This window comes from Corapipo altera, unplaced genomic scaffold, assembly GCF_003945725.1.
Source record: "Corapipo altera isolate COAL_440 unplaced genomic scaffold, ASM394572v1 113, whole genome shotgun sequence".
NCBI lineage: Eukaryota > Metazoa > Chordata > Aves > Passeriformes > Pipridae > Corapipo > Corapipo altera.
Genome location: NW_020884895.1, coordinates 2,166,181 through 2,187,886, shown reverse-complemented (window position 1 = coordinate 2,187,886; position 21,706 = coordinate 2,166,181). Strand labels below are relative to the sequence as shown.

At 38.7% G+C, this 21,706-nt stretch overlaps 1 protein-coding gene across 14 annotated transcripts in view; it reads right to left on the bottom strand.

Annotated features, from left to right (window-relative positions):
* Positions 1–21,706, bottom strand: part of LRCH3 (leucine rich repeats and calponin homology domain containing 3) — a 64,243-nt gene that overhangs the window by 33,350 nt on the left and 9,187 nt on the right. For all 14 annotated transcript variants that reach the window (XM_027647209.1, XM_027647211.1, XM_027647215.1 and 11 more), the window contains exons 2-6: positions 4,959–5,103; positions 3,696–3,822; positions 2,855–2,960; positions 2,530–2,666; positions 1,467–1,576 (exon numbers count right to left, since the gene is read on the bottom strand). In XM_027647209.1, coding sequence (XP_027503010.1) covers positions 1,467–1,576; positions 2,530–2,666; positions 2,855–2,960; positions 3,696–3,822; positions 4,959–5,103 — 625 coding nt within the window. The remainder of the gene's footprint in view (positions 1–1,466; positions 1,577–2,529; positions 2,667–2,854; positions 2,961–3,695; positions 3,823–4,958; positions 5,104–21,706) is intronic.

Here is a 21,706-nt window from a genome sequence, read left to right as displayed (position 1 = left end):
TTTTATTTCTTTCATCCCAAGTTTCAGAAGGGTATCATAATTTGGGATCCTCTCTTTCACTGGATCATTCTACCACTTTCTTCTGATATGTACTCTGATCCATGGACAGTTCTTCCATAGGTACATGAAGACAGGAGGAATCACCTGCAACACTAAACGCCCTAAAGAGTACGGTAACAATAAACAGATCTACCCCCAACTCTTATCTCCTCTTGGGTATGGAAACACAGTCAAATGAAAGCCTGTTGAAGCTCATTCTATACTGCTGAATCTGGTAGCAATTCCAGAGAAAGCATTCTCAACCAGTTCTGTTTTCACATCTGTAAGTTCAAGCTATGATTAAAATACATTAATTCTTCTCATTTCACAAAAGCAATTTATGAGAATTTCCCTATTAATATACAGCTACAAAACAATAAATCAGTAAGCACACAGCCCACTGATTTTGTTGGAATTTCTCTTAAAAATAAACAAACTGTGTTAGAGCTAAACAGATCATGACATTTTATCATTTAGAGCCTTTTATTTCCAGTAGCAGGTCAGTATCCTCAATATTATGCAGTAACTCTCTGCCACAGCTGGTACTGGAAACTGAGTAACACTCGACATGTTCACATGTTGAGCTCATCTTGAAAAATAATTTAAGACATTCAGTGCTGATGAGGAATCCCTCTGTCAAGTCCCTCATGCAAGTTATTCCTCATAAATCTGACTCATGATGATTTATTGTGAAGCCCCCTCATTTGTGTTTTATTGCTGCTAAGGCAGCAGCACATCCTTTAGCAACTCACTCCTCCACACCTTATTACCACCTTCCATGATGACCGAGGTAATTTTTATACATATTCAGTTTCACACTTCACTGACTCCCTTTCTTCTGTTTCATGTAACAGAAATAAATCTTAACTCCTGCTTTTTGCTAGACATCTTCATTTAGCAGCTGATATGGCTGCCTGTTCCAATATTTGTGTTACAATGCCAAGCAGCAGTGCCAAGTGAAAGCTTGCCAGAAATAACAGTTTACTGATGGGGTGGAGATCAGCATTTACACCTGTGGTTTGAGCACAGTAGTCACAAAATTCTGTACAAAAGGTTAAAAATCACAGCAGGGACATATACACCAGGAATTCTGTGGAAAATATTAAGATCTTATAAACTGAACATACATGTTAACAACATGAGAGCACACTCTGTGTACTATGAAGATATCAACACTCCCTTTTTACTGTGTATCAACTCTAACACTACTTTTCACATGATACTGCCCAGATCTTCTGAACTGTTCCTCACTTCTAATACACTGGTACCTTGTTAGAATGCACCATGACGTAACATAATATTTTTCAAAGCCAATTCCATCAATGCACTTAGCAAAGAACAATCCTTGGATCTATTTTTGTCATTAACTCAGACAACTGACAAAATTTTCCCGAATGTCATCAAAACTTGGCTTGTGCAAAACTTACCATGATCCAAATCCCATGGGTCTCCTATCATAATCAGGTAAGTCTGGAGCTATCTTGCATGCTTCTATGTTCAGGTATTTAAATATATGAATTTTTCCTTTTATACATATCTTTAAAAAAAAATTTGAAAAAATTAAATCAGTATAATTTGACAACACATTTTCAAAGTAAACTACAGACATTTAACATGCAGTTGAGAGTGATAAATGAGCATGATTACATCAACCAATGTATCTTTTATTCTAATCTCGCTGCATTTTAGAGAACCAGCTATAGTGGAGCATCATGGGATGCCTATGAGAGACAAATGGAAGCTGTTCCCCAAGTACATCTGGTCTGCAGGCAACTCTGTCAGCTGGATGCTGAAATTTCATCATGCAAACAAGACACAAGCATTTACAAGAACTAGAATTTATACCCTTGGCATCAGAACAGATGCATCCCACCCATGCCCAGATTTGAATGGCAGTGGCAGACTGCCAAAGCCAGCTCAAATTTATAGTGGATGAAGCCAGTAACAGCTGTATCTGCTTTCAAAAGGGAGGCAAAACCCTATGGAAACTGCAGGACTCAGCAAAGGCCACTCTTGACTCAGAAGCAGCAGCTCAGAGTACAACCTGTAATACTCAGGGGCCTGTACATCCATTAAAGATCAAATTAGTCACTAACCATACTGTAGTTTCTATCTCAAAGGCCAATTTGAGCCCTCTGCTGCAAAGTGAACCAGCAGCACTGAAGCCTCAGTCAAAATTTTGATCTGAGAGGCACAAAATCTGTCTTGTCTAACAGATCTTCCTCTCTCCTATGCTGAAAGCAGCAATGTTCAGATAACAGTGGAATTCTTTGCAATATCCCACAGGTGAGACTACTAATACAGTAAAGTAAGAAAAGCACAAGGGATTTTTCAAGCTGAGCCGTATATTTAACATTTTTATACAATAGAATTTATTTAAAGTTCTCCTGTTCTTAAATAAAGTTTGTAATATAATCCTTCGTTTTTTAACTTTGTTTGTTATGCCCTTTTTAACTGAACTAGTAATCTGATTTCTTAGCTGCAGTTTACCTGTGCAGGGGGGGACTGGAGAGGGTTGTTCTCTAACATGATGGACTGAAGATGTCTGAGGTTCCTATAACAAACTGGTATTGTTGTTATTTTATTGCAGGAGAAATCTAATCGAATCAATGGCAACTCAGCAAGCTCTGGAAACAGAAAACAAACATCCAGTTCAGCAGATTAAAAGAGTGTAAGAAAAAGCAAGAATATAAAAATAGGTGTTTCACATAACAATTAAGTATGCTGCTTCAAGCTCTCAGGGGAAGAAAAGGGGACTGAAAAATAAAGAAGTGCTTGAAGTTTCTGCTGTTATAACTGACAGCCTTTATCTCACCTTCAGGTAAACGCACCAAATTATTTCGTCTGACATTTAGGTCCCTCAAGGATTCCAAATGGCCAATCTGTGGAGGTATTGTCTGTATTTCATTACAACTCACATCCTGCAAAGCAAGAGCAAAGAATGAGTTACCACTGCCTGGTAAGGCCCTGCTAACTGAAATATGCAGCTCTTTGTTTAGGGACTGAACACCTCAGATCCTTATATTCATCAATTCTCATTGTTGATGTGAAGCATTGTTCTCACTTTAAATACATGGCAAAAGAAAAGCTTTAAAAGATTAAGCATTCAGATGCGGAAATTTATTTCAAGTTATCTCATTCGAGTTATTCCACAGTATTTCAGACAGCACAACTTGCTACATAAAAGCTTTTTGCCAGAAACAAATGTACCAAGAGCTCTAATTCCATGTGTCCCTCCTTTCTAAAATAGGGAAGACACTTTAATTGACACAGATCATTTGCTCTCCAGTGCATCTTTCCCTTACATAATTTAAAAAAAAAGATCTCAGAGTATTTCAAACTCTTTTCTAACACCTCTGTACAAAATCAAAACATAGTTGCAGTGCTGTGGCAGAAAGAAATCTTCCTTAGGCTAAGAGTAGATTTAAATAACTTGCCATTGCATACAAGTGGTTGGTTTACAATCATAAAGTTCTCAGCAGGGTGAGAAACAGGATGTTGATCTTGCACTTGCCCAGACAGCATCCTAATTACTGCAGGATTTTGATCAGTTTAAAAAATTGTTATTTCTTCTGAAGCATCTGTGAACTTCATAAACATATAAATTAAAAAGTAAAGACTGAATAGTAATAGCTAAAAATCAAGTGTATACTCACGAGCTCTGTCAGCTGTCTGAGCTGTCCAATTTCTTCAGGTATTGAAACCAATTTATTATTACTCGCTATCAAAACTTTTAGTGGCAGACTACAGAGGTGTACTGGCAATGTTGAAAGCTGGTTTCGACTTTTGACAGAGAGAAAACAAAATAACCAGAACACTAATGAGAAATCTTAATGCAATGAAAGACACATACAAAAAGCACACTCCATTTAGGTGATCAAATCAGGTTTTATATAATTACTGCAAAAGTAGTTCCATGAGGCTGTTCTTCACTACTTGCTTTATCTAGTTATGTGTGAACAAACTCTGAATATCAAGTACCAAGTCTGATTGGATGCTTTTGAACTCAGTGAGGGGGACTGTGACATTTTTGTGCCCTTTCAGGTGCTTCAGGTAACTGGCCACGCTCTGTCACAAAGGAGTCTGAGCAGAGTGGAAAAGCCTTTCTCATAAGGAGCACTGCAGGTCAGCACACACAAAATGCCAGAGAGAAAGTCATTAGATACTGAATATTTAAAGTATATTTCTAATTAAGCAAGGACAGTGGGACTGCACTCACTAGAGATATAGCATTAGGAAAGCCATATATGATTCATATCCTATTTGTACAATTTTCATATCAATTAAAAAAAAGAAAATAAAGAAATATACTTCTGCCAATTTAGTGTGCTTATAACGCCAGAAGGGAATAGCCTGAGACCTTTTTTTTTATAAATATCTCTGCCAATTTCTGACAAGAAACTTTCCACATCTCTTAGAAGACCCTCTACAAATGCAAGATGCTGTACACAGTCGAATTTCATGATGGGCCAAGTTGCAGCAATTAGCTTTTAGTGCTGGCAGTGAAGTGCTAATGCTTGAGAAAGATCTTTCAGAGCCACCAGTACAGTGAAGGTAAAGGGAAATTGCATAAACCTTATTCATCTGCAGTGAGCTGAATTGCAAAGACCATGCTAAAGCTCCATCATCTCTTTTCAGACTGCACGCCTGCACTTCACAGGAAAACTACTGGATTTATTTATTTATTCCTTTAAACTGGAATTAGACTTGTTCATACTCCACTTCTAAAAGCTGCTGCTTAATCCTCATGTTCCCTGATCCACCTAAGTGGGTTAAGAATGGTCCAGGTTGCTTTGATTCAATGACACACAACACAACAACGTGATGATTGCACAGCAAGCTGGCGTTACTTACAATGCACCAAAATTTACAAACCCAGACTACTCATAGTAAAGCAAAATTTGTAAGACAACTGTTACCTGATATTTAGAAATGTTAAAGACTGTAAGTTCAAAACAGCCTCTGGGATGTATCGAATGCAGTTCTGGTACAAATTAAGACTCTCGAGGGAGACAAAGTGACACGCTTCTGCTGGAAGCTCAGACAGTCTGTTCCGTGACAGATCTGAAGGGAGGGAAAAAAAGAGAGGTTCAGTAAAGCTACCTTAAAACTTCACCAAGTTCCTTGCTTGGTAAGAGACAGAAGTTTAACCAAATCTCCTACGACATGTTTGTATTTGAATAATCAAAACATTTCCTTAGACAGTTCCAATCATCAGCCTACAGGTATAAAACATCCATCAGCAGTACTGTCCTTCAAAAGCTGTGATAAAAAACGCACTTGCAAAGGGTTCTTTTTTCTTTAAAGGTTAAGGAAAGCTGCTGATTATAAATGCAAAAGGTCTGTTCTCACAGACACACACACAGAGCTCCCACTTCCTAACACACCCAGCTCCAAGCTCTGACAGGAGCAATGCTCTGATCTCAAGCACCTTCTGTCAGCAGGGAGTTCCCACAGAGAACTGTTTGCTAAGCTGATGGTTCACCTCAGTATTTTTAAGGGGGGGCAGACATTCATTGCAAAAACCCATGTAACCTGAATAAGTGTTATGAATTATTAAAAAAAAAATAAATCCACATTTAATTGCTATTTTCTTTATTTGTTTTGAACTTCTCATCAACAAAAGAGGACAAAAGCTACCACGCCAAAATACATACAATAAACTGACATACTAATTTCTGCATCTTTATTCCATGAAGGAACCATACAATACAGATTACTTTTTAAATACTGCCAATGCAGATACATCTTGTGTCTCTTGACATTATTTTTATGGTTTTTTTTGTAAAGGGAAGCTTTTCCAAAGTAAAAAAGCCCTCCTTGGAGGGCTTGTACACTGCTCTAGGTTGTCCAAGGAGAACACTCCAAGTGCAGCTTGAACTGACTCTACGTCTGCCTTGATGCTTAGAACAGACCATGAGCTACTACTGATAAATAACCAGTAATTAAAAATCTCAGTAGGAAGAATCACTATGAAAAACTTTGTAGATAAAACCCATGAGCTTTAGTACAAAAGTGGGAAGGAACTTCATTACTCAACCTCCAGGTGTGACTGAAGCTCACTACAGCAGGGGCTATGATGGACATATGTTGCAGGGTGCATTAATCCATCCTTACAAAAAGGGAATGAAACTCCTTGTCTGTTCAGCAATGACAATTAAAAAAAAGAATAAAATAAAAAAATAAAGAATAAAATTTAAAAAAACACAACAAAACCAAAACAAAGAAACAAAAAACCAAAAAAACCCCGAACCCCCCCCGAACCACACCAAGTACTTCTTTGCAGCTGGTATCAGGCTCAAACACGATCTCAGCTTGAACTCGTCTGAACGGGATTTTGAAAAAACAAGACTTTTAAATGAACGTTTCCAACAGCTCTGATAGTGGGAGTTAAAACTACAAAATAACACAAGTTGTCAGCAGTGAGTCTGCATTGCATATCTAGAATTGTTTTATTGTTTTATGACAGAAAACAGTTTAAGATTTTTGCCTCCCTTTTCTATTTTTTTTAGTGAAAAAGACCTTTCATCCTTGTTTTTCTTTTCTTCTAAGAGTGAAGAAAAACTTGCACTTACATAGGTTGCTAAAGGCAGGCTCTATAAACATCCTGATCTTACCATATGCTAATTCAGACAAAACATCAGATAAATGCATCACTGTGATGGATCCTGCTTCCTGCTACTGCCAAACCAGAGTTTTCCTACCTCTGCTGCTTGTCCCAGGCTCTTCGCATTGCTGGAGTGTGTGGGAGAACCTTACCAGAATTAAATACAGCAGTTTTTCTGATCACCTCACCACACAGCCCCATAAACCCTATGCCAGCACCAGGGAGAAACATCAGTGCAGGCAGCAGAATCCCTGTTCTGGTGCCAGGGATTACTTTTGGTGATTTAAAGCACTCACTGAACTCCAGCCTAAGTGGAAGCAGCAAACGAGTCGGACCGATCAGAACCTCCTTAAGGATCTGCAGATAGTAAAGGAGTCAATAAAGTAATTGTGTGTGTCCTACAGGGACACAGCATACACTTCCAAGGGAATTGTACTGGAATTGTACAGGCCAGTGGTCACAGCACCAAGCCTGCCAGAGTTCAAGAAGTGTTTGGATGACACTCTCAGGCACATGGTGTGACTCTTTGGGATGGTACTGGACAGGGCTAAGAGTTGGACTCGATGATCCTTGTGGATCCCTTAAAACTCAGCATATTCTGTGACTCTGTGAATTTATGCAATGGACACTTTTTTGCACAAGCCATCTCTGATAATGTACTTGTCTGTCCTAGGATTTCTTCTGCTTTACTTCCACAGCTTAATTCTCATTAATGATTTAGTGAAAATGAGAGCAAACTCCAACCTTCCTCTCCTCCAGGTTGTATCATTGCAGGAGATTTAAAGCAGAGTAATAGTGGTAAAGCTGTGCAACAACGGGGTGTCCAAAATCGTGACATTCCTAATGGGATCTCTCCATGTGCCAACATTGTTGTAAATGTAACAGGAGAAGAGAGATTTTTCAAACAAACACACTTCTCCTCGAGGTAACCTATGTATCCAGAAAAGTTTCTAGTAAGTGTTTGCAGTCACTGGAATTATCTGTGATCCACACAACTTGCCATGAGGTTCCACAGTGCAATTGTATGTTACTGTCTAAGAAAGGGAGAAGGATGCAAATTATTTCAGAGACAACAACAAGCAAGAGTAATTTAGAAAAAATACTTGGCTTCCACATTGACTAGATGCTTAAGTGCCTATTTAAAGAATTATTACAACACTGATTTACGTATAAGGTGTAAATGTTTTTTCTTAGGGACTCCGGAAGATGGAAATGAATTCCACCTCTTCTCTCACAACATACTAACATCCTTCAGCTAACAGCTTTATCCCTCCTTCACACAGCTGTGCTGGCAAAGGCAGTTTGAATACAACCCATTTTAACAGAGAAAATAGGCTTCCCAAGCAGTGAGTCCTATTTTCTGGCAGAAGAGTGGCAAATAAAAAGTTTCTTTCAACTGCTTTGGAAAGGTTTACCCTCAAACATGAGAATTCTCAATTGCTTTTTGTTTCACTTTATATTACCAAAGAACATTTAAAAACTACTTTTTACATATTGTGCAGACCATAAGGCTTGAACTAGTCAAGAACTTCACATATTCTGAGCTATGATTTAGTATTTCTGAAGAAATAACTCTCTGCAAAAATAACATTAGGTATGAAGAAATGAAAATATACTTTTTAAACAACAAATGAGCTCAGTGTGTGATAGAAAAGAGACACCAGAGCTGGTTAGCAGCAATGACTAACTTTTTCCAGACTTCTCTCAATCTACAGTGATTTCTAAAACTTGGCATTTCTATTTAGCAGGAGACATTCAGTGGAAAACAGATTAAATCAGAGCTGAATTTTGATGCTGCAGTATAGTCTCTTACATAATTCAAAATGGGTCTAAGCAATTACAGGTTTGATTAATAACTTTGCAGCATTTTTACTCATGATGGCCATGAGAATGCTGTCTTACACACAGCATCCATGATTCCATGTGTCCAAATTGGGAGCCAGGAGGGAGGGTCTGCCAGGGTCACAAAAACAGGTAAGCACTAGGGAATAACAAAACCCCAAACAACTAAGCTAAAACAAGAGTACCTGGAGAGTTACACAGAAGCAAGATGTGATAAAATACAGTGTCAGTTCTGTATCTGTAAACGAAGAACTGCTTTTTTCCGCAATCCCCTCCCTGTCCCATTGCAAACCTCTTACAAGTATTTAAATTTCCCAGAGTCCACAACACAGCATCCCTAAGATTCAGTGACATTATTTTATTTTGGTCTAGTTTCTCTGGAATCCTCTTCCATGCCAGAAAGTGGACCTTCAGTGGGACCAGAAATGATGCAGAGAGTACAACAGTCACTGCATGAAAGAATTCAAAATCCTCTTTCCCACCTTCTTCCCAAAAACACTCGAATGAAAGGCACAGCTCTAACAAAAACAGGAGAGAAGCAAAAGCATTCCAGTGATTGGTTATACATTCACATACATGTTGCCCTGCAGCACAGCACTGGTTGGTGCTTTTCCAAAAGAGAAAGTGTGAGGTAAAGGGAAAAACTAAGGTATTTTATTTAAAATATCCTGTCAATGGAGACTTGTTTTAGTGATATTCTTCTCCTATTGTATACATAAAATGACTTCAACAACCAGGAAAAAAAAGGTGTTACAGTACAAATTACTGTGTAAACTAAAATTTCTGCAAATATTTTTATTTCTCAGAGAAAATAATGAATGTTGTAGTGAGATATTATTTTTCATATTTTTTAACAAGCAAGAAATAATCAGTGTGATGCAGATTATTTCCTTTAACATGTACGTGCACACCCTTTCTGCTTCTCATACCTTAAAATGCAAAAAACAAATGACTAATTCCCCCCAAAAGCACAAATACTGAATTTCACTATGAATAAGCACATGAGTGAAATACAGTTGTTATAATTTTACTTGTGTTCACATTTCATGGGTCAAAATCACTGTTACCAGAAATCTACATTAAAGAGAGGCTCTCCTACTTTGCTAAAAATGGATGTGTTTCCTTGAAGGCAAGATCATGTGGAATTTTGGCAATGGCGAAGCATTCTTTGGAACTAAGGTCTTTGAGAAAGATAAAAAAGCCAACAGTACAGATACAAAATGAAATCTCAGAGCAGAGTTAGATCACTGACCTTTTCCATTTTAACTGGGATTCTGTTCAGAAAGCCGGTAAATCCAATGTCAAATGAGACCAGAGAATACACCACGCTTAAAACTGCATCATTTGGCATTAAATGTAAACTCTTCCTGTTCCAAAAATGTTCCTCTAACATTAGACATTAGCAGGGCTGTGCTCACACATTTTTTTAACTTCAGCTGTAACACAAATTTTGCCTCCAAAGGAAAATCGGTGATGCATAAAGATGCACTGTTCAAGGCATGGGGTACTTTAACCCATTACATACATGATAAAGAGAGGGAGCTGCAGCTCAACTGTTGCTGGCACTCAAACCAGCTGGGTGGTGGTGAATTCCAATTCATCACGAGATGCTAATGTGATCAGTCCACTAATCCTGTTGCATGGGAATAGGCTTCGGTTCTCATTCCAATTAACTACAATGAAGGCCAGTTCTAGACCTGGGCTGTGCTACAAAACTTGGTTGATAAAAATCTGCCCTTTGTTACCAGAGATCTGCATGTGTTCCCCACACACTTTGAATTTTTTTTATTATTACTATTTTTTTAATTTAAACCAGCAAAGCCTGGATTTCTGGCTGTCTATTCAACCCCAAATGTCAGCAACCACCATAACACCCGTTGGCAACACACTGGTGTAAGAGAGACTGTGACACTGTCAGCAGCTCCACGCTGTGGGCTCCCACCCACGACGTAGCGTGGCTTCTAGGACACCCCAGCTGCAGCTGCGGGACATCAGCCACCAACGTGCTGCAGTGATGCAACAATTCTGGTATCTGTGAATCCTGATGGTGACACTGGTGGCTTATGGGCTGCCCTCAACTAGAACAGCTTCGTTTGCAGGACAAGAAAATGTTCTGCTGTCTCAAAAACTGTGAGGCCTGTGGTGTAGCTTGAATGCACATGCACAGCTTTTCTTTAGTAACAGACAAATCTCAGGCATATGAGCCTGCAGCTGACAGAGGAAAACATATTTTCATATAAATAATTAGCCAAGCCAATCAATGACCAGGAGGCTGACAGCCAGCATGGCGACAGAAGGCAAAAGGCAGCATGAAGTGCTGTAAGGGGACAAAGTACAGCTGTTCAAGAAGAAATACCAGAATCTGGAACTGTGTAAACAGACTATTTTTTTCACATACACAACTTAAAGACCAGAAGCAAACTCCACAGTTTCACACTGATAACAACAAAAACATCATTACACTGAAGAATATCCTTGAAGTAGTTGATGTAATCTCGATGATATGGAATGCAACAGGGAACAGCTCATTTACAGCTCCTGCTCCCTGGAAGTTAACTGCTTAGGTACAGGACCTGTCAGATAAGGTCACTAAACCCATCTTTTGAGGAATGTGATGCTATTTCATTGCTCAATTTTGACATTTAGAATCAACTCTATTACAATAACTATTTCCAAATGCATTTGAAGCACATTGTTACGTAAACCTCAACTCCACCTTCTGCTTCTCATTGTGTTAGGCAAATAAATTCATTCACATTCATCCTGGGTTTATGAACTGATTTTTTTCACCTCTCAAATGTTTCAGAACTTGAAAATCTAAGAGCAGCAACGCTTGTGATCCTGCCAACTTTTAGGAAACATTCCCATAAAACTTCTAAACTAAAATTAATAAAATGAAAGCATAGCCCTAGGCAGATGAACTATTGGTATTACAGCACTGACTTTTCTTGCACAAAAAAATTAGAAGTCATTGTAAGAGAATAGCTCTGTGATATACTTCTGATGCTGTTGGTCCCTGTACTCAGTTACTGGGAGTGTTTTCCTTTCTAAGCACAGAAATGTTGGCATCCTTCAAGCTTCATTTCACACCTGGAGGATTTCCTGACACAGGAGGAGTGACTTTACCTCTTCCTGCCTGCTGTGATACAGAACTACCACTTCTCTCATACCCTAATTTAAAACAAACCTCAGAAATGTCATCTCCTGACTCACCTTCTACCTGCCAGTCCTGTCAAACCTGAACTTTTCCCAACTATTTTCCCATGTATCGTGTAAACCTATTAAGTTACAGTGAAAGAAGGTGGCATTTACTGAACCAAAATGTGTCTGTTCCTTTGTTTTCCCTAGGGAATACACACTGCCGAGGGCAGCACCACTGCCCAAGCTGCAATACCCCAGTAACAGCATAATGAAGACTGTTTTCACTCACATTCTTTCTGTAGCCCTGTAATGAAATACAGAATTTCCAGTTTCAATTTCCAATATTTCATGAAAGAAAACAAGACTCAGACACGTGATCCATCCTTGATACACTTACCACATTTCAATTCTCAGCAGATCCATTCTTGATAAGCACGATCACATTCCCACTTAGCAGCAGCACCAACAGCATTAAACTGCATTTTAACCATTTCCACAAACTAACATTTTGTAACTGAGAATCTCCAACCTGCTGTTTTTTGCCACATGCACAAGGTGGGATTTCTGCAGTTACAGAAAAGGAGGTAAAGGTTAGTGGTTTCTTCCAACTGTTGACCTGGTGATGCTGTGTCTGGAATGAGAGGTGCTGACCATCAAAACCTTCATCAACCTGAGGTTGTACTGCATGACATGCAACACAAATGGAAAGATTACAGGTCACACTGAAATAGGCTCTCTAGATTTCCTGCCTTTTGTGCTAAATACAAGGTTTGTAGCTTTTAACCAAGGCTGCTCAACTGTCCTTTATAAAACCTGTTTCAAATCATTGCCAAATCATTGTCAAGTTTCAGATGTGTGGATCAAAGTTTCACAGATGCTATTTCCTCTGGCTACACTTTTATTTTGGAACATTCAATACAAATAACAAAGCTTCTTGCCAAAGGTTTCAAAAAACAAGAAAACCTCTCACTTCTCTGAAGAACTCCCACAAATCCCTTACTTGAAGCAATTTTAGTGAAGTGAGAACTATGGCCAAAGCACTTGCCTTTTCCTTCAACACCTACATTACCAAATGAAACCTGGCTAGCTTTTTTGTTTTCTAACTCAGAGGTATCTTAAGAAGAGTCACACAATGGAGTTTTGGCTTCCAAATTCCTTGAACTACACTAGGTTTCTTTAGCATTAAGTTGCCTCTTCAAACTCCTCTCCATTAAAACACATCACATAAAAACAAAAAAATGAATCAAGTACAACTCTCTTACCTGGCCAGTCTCTGCAACATTCACTATTTGCTGTTAAGACTAGAAAAATCTATGTACAAAGACCTGTAAGAACTTTAATTATACTAAATAAGAAAACTCAGTCATACTTGGGATCAAAGAGGAAAACAGAAGATTCTAAGCACCAACTCCCATTCTCCCTCCCTTTTTTCTCTCCACATGATTTTAATGCATATTTGCTGTAGTTTAGCTTTCTCTTTTACACATGAAGGAAAACTGCACAGGTGTTACCACAAAAAACACTGACTAAACACAAGGACATATTTTATAGTCCTGCACTTATGTCAGCTGCTGTATGGCCACCGACAAGAAATCATGATCTCAAGGAAAGCACAATGTCTCAGTGGAGCAGATCACCCGAGGACTGCAAGAAGAGGATAAACATCCTAATAAGAGTAACAACATGGAATACAATGCCATTTCCTCTGTGAAATAATTTCATTTTCCTTTTGCATGGACCAAAAAACAACAGTGGAAATACAGAACACGATCATACAGTTGTTCTTGTGTGGTCACTGGAGAGCAGGAAGGAGTGACAAGCTCCAGTTCATGCAAAGAACTGAGAACACTTCATATTCCATCAATTCCAGTTGCTTTTCCTCTAGTTGGCTCTAGAGCAGAAAAATCTGTAGCCTAAATGGATCAAACTGTTATGTCAAGTATTATTTATTCATTATTCAGTGTAGACCCTGGCTTCACAGTCAGCCACTCTAAGCCATGGAGCAATTCCTTACTGGCCATGTGTTACCATCCTCTCCCTTGTGCCAGCACTCCTGACTGTGCCCACTCAGCCAGTTGTGTCCCATTACTGAGAACAAATCCTGAAAAAAAACAAGGCCACAAACAGTTTTCAGCCCTTCTGAGGTGTGATCCAGTTCATGCTGCAGTTGTGTAACCTCTAACATCAATACATGGGAGAGGATGAAGATGTGTGAGGAAGAATGAGACCATGACTTTTGGCAACAGTTGGGATTTGGACAAGGGTTAATAATAACAACCATGAAACTGCACCTTTTTTGGTTCCTTAACTCACACACACTTCTAATAAATATGTCTTTTCAGAGTAGCAAATACAGGGTTACAATCAGGGATTTATTCCCAGGTTTTGCTCATTATGGACACGTACCTGTGCACATGGTATGTCCTTGTGTGCACAGCATGGTATTTTAAGGATGGCACACAGTGGAGTGAAGCAAACACTTCAGGAATGAGATGAAACCACTTTGCAGATGAGCATGGAAAGGAATTCAGAAGCTTTAAAAAGGAGGCAGAAGGAAGTCATATGACCTGCCAGCTGGGCCTTATGACCTGTCAGTAAACAACGGGACAGATTACACACAGAATACAAACTGCAACTCATGTACTGCTACAGCAGAGATGATGCAAAGTGGAAATTTGTTTGAAAACAGGAACTAATTCGAGCCCCTTCACATGGGGTTTGCGGTTAAAGAAGTTTTTACATATGCTCTGCTCTCTTCTAGCAATTTCATTCCCTTTTCCTCACTAAACCTGGCACCCAGCCTACAGCAGAATCATGATTCTCTTTCAAACAGCCCTAAAAGTTAAAGCCAAACAAACTAAGCTAAGTGAAAGTTGGAGAACAAATGTTGCAAAAGATCCAACACTGAGGATACAAAGCAGAGTCTCAGCTCACCAAATCCAGTTAAACTGGGGAAGCTCAGTTCCTACCGGCCTGCATTGCAGGTTCCTGGGGTTTTTTGTGCAAAACATAAATACACAGTATTTATCTTCAAGGAAAGCAGCCTCTGGACTACACCTAAAAAGCTGGTAAGGCAGCACACACCCCTTCACTGATAAAACTGCTTTAAAGGAAGCAATTTTGGTTTGACCCAAACATACTCCTTTGGTGATTTAAAACTAACAAATAAAACCAAAAGTCAAATCATAGCATGAAACCTACATGTCCAGCCTTTTATTCTAGTGTAACAAAGACAGTTTAAAATGGTAGCTGAAAGCCTTGGAGATCCCACCCTCTGGGATCCAACTTCACTGGTTTAAAATTATCCCCTCTATTGGATCCTCCTCACCAGCCCTTTGCTGTGAGCCACTGATTCTGCAACGCTTGTGTGAGCATTTCCCAATTCCCATCAGGCAGAAAAACCGTCAAGTTAGCTCACATGATTTCTGAAGTTGTTTAAATTACTCTTGCAAATTTTGCCTGAAGCTAATCTGGGGAGGACTTACATGAACTGTCTCTAGTGGATATTTGAGGGCAGTGACTTCCTTTGGCAGCAATTTCCTTAGAGTAGCTGTTATCTGTACAGTTGAAGTTTTGCCTTTACAAAAAGGTTGAGTAAAAGACAGAGGAGAGGAAAATTTTTGAAAGAAGATCTTTCATCAGGATTTCATAAGCAGACATTACTTTGAATTGAACCAGATCAAAGTCTTCATTACTTAAGCATTCCATTTTCTTCTAGCATTAAAGGAACTATCTTGGCTAAACCAAAGGAGATTAAGCTCATCTTGTAAATGTCTCACTGCAACACCATCACTTAGAATCATAACATGGTTCAGATTTGCTGCTTTGATTCAGGTCCTCAATCCCAGCACACACAAAATGAAATTCACCTCTCCTGTATTTCTTCATCATCTGTTTTATCTAAGACATCTGTTTTTCTCAGTTTTCATGCTCAGGCTCATGGAGAATGAATACCAGTATAGGGAATACTCCCATCAAAAACATCAACATACCTCCCTTGTATGGACTCTCTTTCCCAATCTGGAAACAATTCCTCATTTTCTTTTACATCCCTTCACTTTCCCATGAATACTCTAAGAAAACTGACAACTCCAGACTTGAGTATAACTTCTCATGTTCACAGGGGCAGAACTGACCTGGTTGTCAGTTCATAACTTACAGCTACTTGTTCTTGGTGATCTGGTTTACAGTGCAGAGGAGAGATGAGCTGCTGCACTGGAACAGGAATGAATGTGGTAAAGTGCTGCAACTTCTACAACCTGCTGGGACAGTGTCTCCTGAAACTACACTCAGGCTTCATTAAAGTTCAGTTGAAGACGTTCTTTTGCAGGCTTGAGTTGGAATGCTGAATTTGAAAGTCAAGTCACTTAATACATAATTTTTATCTTGTTTTCAATTAAAAAGCTTCCTAATGTCGCTATACTTGTCTCATATCATACTAAGTTGTATTCAAAAATACACTTCAGTGCAGGAGACAGTGCAAGCTGCCACCTCCACAGCAAAGGCTGAGCCAGTGCTGTAATGGGGAGACGACTGCTCTCTACCAGAGCAGGGAAAGTTGCATGTTTTATGGGGCAACTTTTAATTTCCTCACCGCCACAAGTTAAAAGTAGCACATTTTTTTCATGGTCCAGAGACTGGTCAGTAAGCACTCGAAGGGCTTCAACATCTTCACACATATTATCATCTCCTTCATTTCTCCCACTCTTCCAATTTTACACGGAAAACACGGAGCATGCAACAAGCACATAAGACACTGCACAGAAGCAGCTTTGTAAAATAAAAAAGACTCTTGCCAAGAAACTATGCTGCACATAAAACTCCTCACAAAAAAAGGCAAGTAAACAAAGAGATGATAAATACTAATTCCTCCATTTCTTTATAAGACTCTCACATACTACGTTTGATATCACAGTCTATAGTTTAAATTCCATAGTCAGCTTTCAGTTATTCATAAAAGGAAGGGGAAATAAGGGTCAGATAATGAGGATAAAGGCATACCACAGGTTAATATAAAATCTAATGCAGAGGGTGAACAGTCATAGGCAATGACACTCCTGACAGATGAGCACCAAGTACCTCCTAGGTAGGACTGAGCCAGGCTAGAAACCCCCTGTAAGGCAGCACAGCACCCTTTAAATGCATTTATGCTTCCCAAGTTGGTCCTCCCACAACCAGTTAAGGCATCCCAAATACACCAACTACAATTAGTGGTGTCGGGACAACTGAGGGGGTACAAAATGTGCAAGAATGAGACCAACTGACTACGTTGTCAGGCCACCCTCAACAATCTGTTCACAGCTATCAGAGCTACACCTGAAGAGACCATGAGTGAGGAAGATTGTACTGTCACTTTGCTTTATGCTCTGCTCTGTCTTTCACCTCCATCAGTGAAATACCTTGTACATTCAATAATTCCAATGGCTTTGAGACTAAACTGTAACCTGGGGATGGAGACGTGGCATGGAACAAAGGCAGGAGGAGTATGTTGGTCAGGAGGGTTGGAAATGTAAAACACAACCACCAAAGACTTTGTATTTTCACCATTCATCTATTTATTTTATTTCAATTAATCTTAATATTGGACATAAAATTCTCCACTTGCAAGTATTTTCACATGTAAATATGTCAGCTAATATAACAGCTGCTATTTACCAATTATCGTGTTAGTTTTGCATATTCCCCCTGTATATTTCACCAATCAGTTTGAAATCCATTACCTTACTCCCTTTTTTCCCCACAAACAGTTTAAATAGAATGATATATTAAGGTCAGCAACACATGGACAGACAATAAAAAAATAATGTTAGCTGCGAATACATTTCAGAAATGTCTTAAGGGGAGAGTTAGAAACGAACCAGCACAAACCAGAACTGAAAATTCAAAGGTCCTACAAAGCAAAGTGAGTAATTTCACATAAAAAGGCCAATTACTCTCAGAGAAAGGCAAGTATTTCTATAAAATTTTATGCCTATTATTACTGCATTTCTCTGACAGTCTTAATAGAGTGGCTCCGTATTTATGGCACTCAGACAGAGCTTCATCAGAATGCACACTAAAGTCACCAAATATGCCTCATATCACTGCAGACACTGATCTGTCTTCCACAGAACTGTATTTTACTGAGGGGAAAAGTCAATAAAGTCCAACAGTCAAAAGTCCTGTGTTCTTTTAATGGCTCCTTGAGGCCATCTCTCATGCTGACATCATCCCTAACAAAAAAAGCCTGTTACACTTTACACAAGAAGAGTTTCAATTTCAATAGGACAATTATTGCCAGAATTCTAGAAAAAGAGCTGGAGTCTTACCAAGTCATCTGTGCAGTACAAGCCATTTTAGTGTCAAGAAATAAAACAACAGTATAGGATATGTATGGAAAATATCCCATATCAAACAGAGAGAACAGCCAAATGAGGAGATAAATGACAGCAATTGCCAAAACATATTCTCAAAATACGAAATAAATTTTGAATCTGGAAACCATAAAAGTCACCTTCAGTCAAAAACACCATGCAGACATTACCAGGGATCAAGGGCTACAGAACTGTTGGTCACCATCTCATACATCTTCACTTTCTTAAAAACTAAGCTTGCTAAAAACTACTGGCAAGGCTATCAAAATGATTGTTATATTCTCAAATTAGTATTTGAAGTGAATTGTATGCACATCTTTTAACAAAAAAATAAAGATTATGAATGCTGGAAGCAAACACATAAAACAAAATCCAAACTGATCTGACCACAGATGAAAATAATTTTTTTTTCAAATCCAAGCCAAAGTGATTCCTGTTCAGGAAAAGGCTTAAGTTGAGGTTTAGCACTAAACATTGCTCTTTAAAGGCCGTGAGGAAAATTAATCTCAAAATGCAGTAGTCACTTTGAAAGTTTTTGGCTGATTGGCTCTATCCCTCCAGCTCCTTCAGAGAAACATTAGTTTTCTGCACATGACAACTCTCATCTATACCAGCTCAAACTGAAGAGAATGAAAGCTTTTTGCCTTGCCAGGAGAATTCCTGACAAACACTGAGCCACAGAAGAAAAGCTGCGTGGCAACTGCCCACACTGCATAACAACAATGAGAATTCCACTTCCAGAGTTCTCCATTATTCCGTTTCGCAATGACTGTTTCAACTGCTTGTATTTTTAGAGCTCTATGTGTGTATAAAACCTTAATTTTAGAAGTCTTCGTTTGCAAACGTGTAAGAATTTCAACTGGAAAAATCTCAAAGTTACAGAGAAGCTGCCTCACCCACACCAACAACAGAGGCACAAGCAGGACACTCGAGATGTCTGAGAGCGTTCGGCTGCTCCTCCGCAACACGACACTGCCCGCTGCTCATGAAATACTTGACTCTGTTCCAGCAGAGCAGGGTTTCATTTTCCAAGGCTGCTTCACAAAGTTAGCAGTGAGGGAAGCGTGCAGTAAATGAACTCGGCCCTCCCCAGCCCCCTAGATAAAGTTCCTTCAGGTAGAAAAAGAATGACCCAACTAAAAAAATTAGTTCTCAAAAAAAAATTTTTTTAAAGAAAAAGACGTGAAAAAAGCTTTGAAAATGGAGCTAAAACTATTGCCAGATTCTAAGTCTATGTACAAACCTCTGGATCCATCTATTATTTTTTCCTATTAAAAATTATAGTATTTTTAAAGGTATACATTTGATATTTATTCAATCCATTTGTCTTTCCCAAAACCTCACTCAAATAACAAGCTTGAGTACAAAAAGGGACAACAGCCTTCAACTTGGGTGAATAAGAGGTAAACTTGTAGTTAGGGCAAAGCAAAAAAAAAAATCCCTAAGAAATCCAACCTCAAACAGAAAATAGTCCCACTGCAACAATCACTCCCTGGATTTTAACCAGTAGACTTAATGGAAATAATTGAACTTTAACAACTTCCAGAAATCCGCACAAGGCGTGGGGGAGATAAGAGAGAAGGGCTTTGATGCAGCGAAAGTACTGGAAAACTTAAAGGTCCTGAAATTACAGATTTGATGTTCATTGAATTGCAAATAAGCCAATGAATCACACTGCAAAATGGAAGGGTTGGTTATACACTGAAAATAATTGGCCCTGATATGCAACTTTTGAAAGTCGTTATAAAAATGGCACAGCATTAAAAGATTAATTTAGCTTCAGTATAAATATGGAAGTGATCAGCAAAATGAAAGCACTAAGGGTAGGAAAATGTGAGTCAAGTAGGATATTTGAAGTTATACAAAAGGAAAATTATGATAAAGCATTAACAATAGTGGCAGTACTGAATATTTCACTTGCCCTGAAAGTAATATTGATCTCATTACTGTAAGTACAATATGATGAAGAAAATCCATCCCAAGATCACTAGAAGTACAGAAATGCATCTCTACTTCTAACAAAATTAAAATAAAACTCTTCAGGCTACTATAAAGTAAGAATGAGAAACTCGTGAAAAGTCTCACCATAAAACATATCTAAAAATAAAAACATTTCAGTTTATATTTCACCTGATAATATTTAACATTCTTTACAAATAAGAATATCTCATCCCTATGAAACTGCATCTACAGCTAAAGAAGAAACCACTGTTGCAACTGTGACAAGAAATACTACATAAAAGAAGGAGAGCACTGCATTTCATGGGTGGAGAGGAAGACAGCGAGGGGCAGGATCATAAGACAAGATGCTACAAAGTGACTAAAACCTTGGAAATGAAAATTTGCCAGTGGAGTTTGACATCCCCTGAAAAAATTAACACCAACAATAAAGCAAAAATGACTCTTCTGTCACAAGAGCTACACGGAAAAGTTGTCACATAGCAAGTAATATGAAGAAAACTCTTGGACAGCTGGAGTGAAATAGAGTTTGTTACAGTGTAGTTACACTGAGGCTACAGGTGTGAAGCAGAATTAAAGTTACATTTACAATCAATGCACACACACCTTAAACTCTTGTTCATTAATCTTCTTTCTCATTACAGAAGCTTTACCCGTCACAGGTAGGCTGATTAAGTTCTATGAATAAAGATCTCCAGAAAACCACAAACTGTTTTTGTTTATCAAAGAAGATGCCACCAGCTTTACAGCTGTTGACATCCTCTGTTCCTTCTCTACTGTCATTCCTGAAGTCACATAGCTTCAAATCCTCCAGCATGGAAATAAATAAAAAGACATATGAAAAAAACCTCTTTCAATGAATTCAGTCTATGTGCAATATAAAACTGGACAAACAATTAAACAAAAGTCCCCCACATAAGATGGATGCCCTGCAATTTCTTTCTTCCTTGTCTCTTCATGGGCCACAAACTGTGTTTTCTGGCTTTAAAATGATATGATTTTGCCTGAGAAGTAAAACAATCCACTAAAAAAGTTTCTCTATAAATGCCTCTGACATAAGGATGTACTGCCCTGCACACAGTGAGGATGCAGATGCAGCACACCGAGTGGAGAAAGCAGGATGCAAAGAGATGGGAAATGCAGTGATAGGAGGATTTCTTTATGGTTCATTACAGAGAATAGAAAGAGAATAGGCAAATCTAAAAAGTATAATGTACGTATGAACACGCTTTCTTCTAATGTGATTAAAAAACAGACACCAGTGTTCAGCAGACTGGAATATCTCCAGGTGAGGAAAACAGAAGTACAGTTTCTCCAAGAGCGCAGTGGCTGCCAGGCCAGGCTGGTCTGGAGAACAGAAACTCTCAGGATTCTACTCAGCTCTTTTTGTTTGTTTGTTTGCTTTTGCAATCCCTAACAACTGCCACATACCAGATACACTTCTCATCACTGTACTGAGAAAGCCCCAGGGACGTGCTGCAGCCGTTACTTAGAAGAGGAAACCCCTTCCAAAAAAACAGACAGGACACCACCTCATTCAAGTTATCCCAAAAATCCACTCATACAGCTTGCAAATGCATGCCTGTAAAAACCCCCTGTATTTCCGTTTATCACATATTCAGCACGGTCAAGAATTGAAAAGAACTGCATCATATGGGAAGGATTCAGTCAGTTTTAAAAAATAAAATTAAAAAAAATCACATTTCTGTCTGCAAATCTAATTAGATAGATATAATAATTGTGGGGATTAAGACTGTGAAAGTGT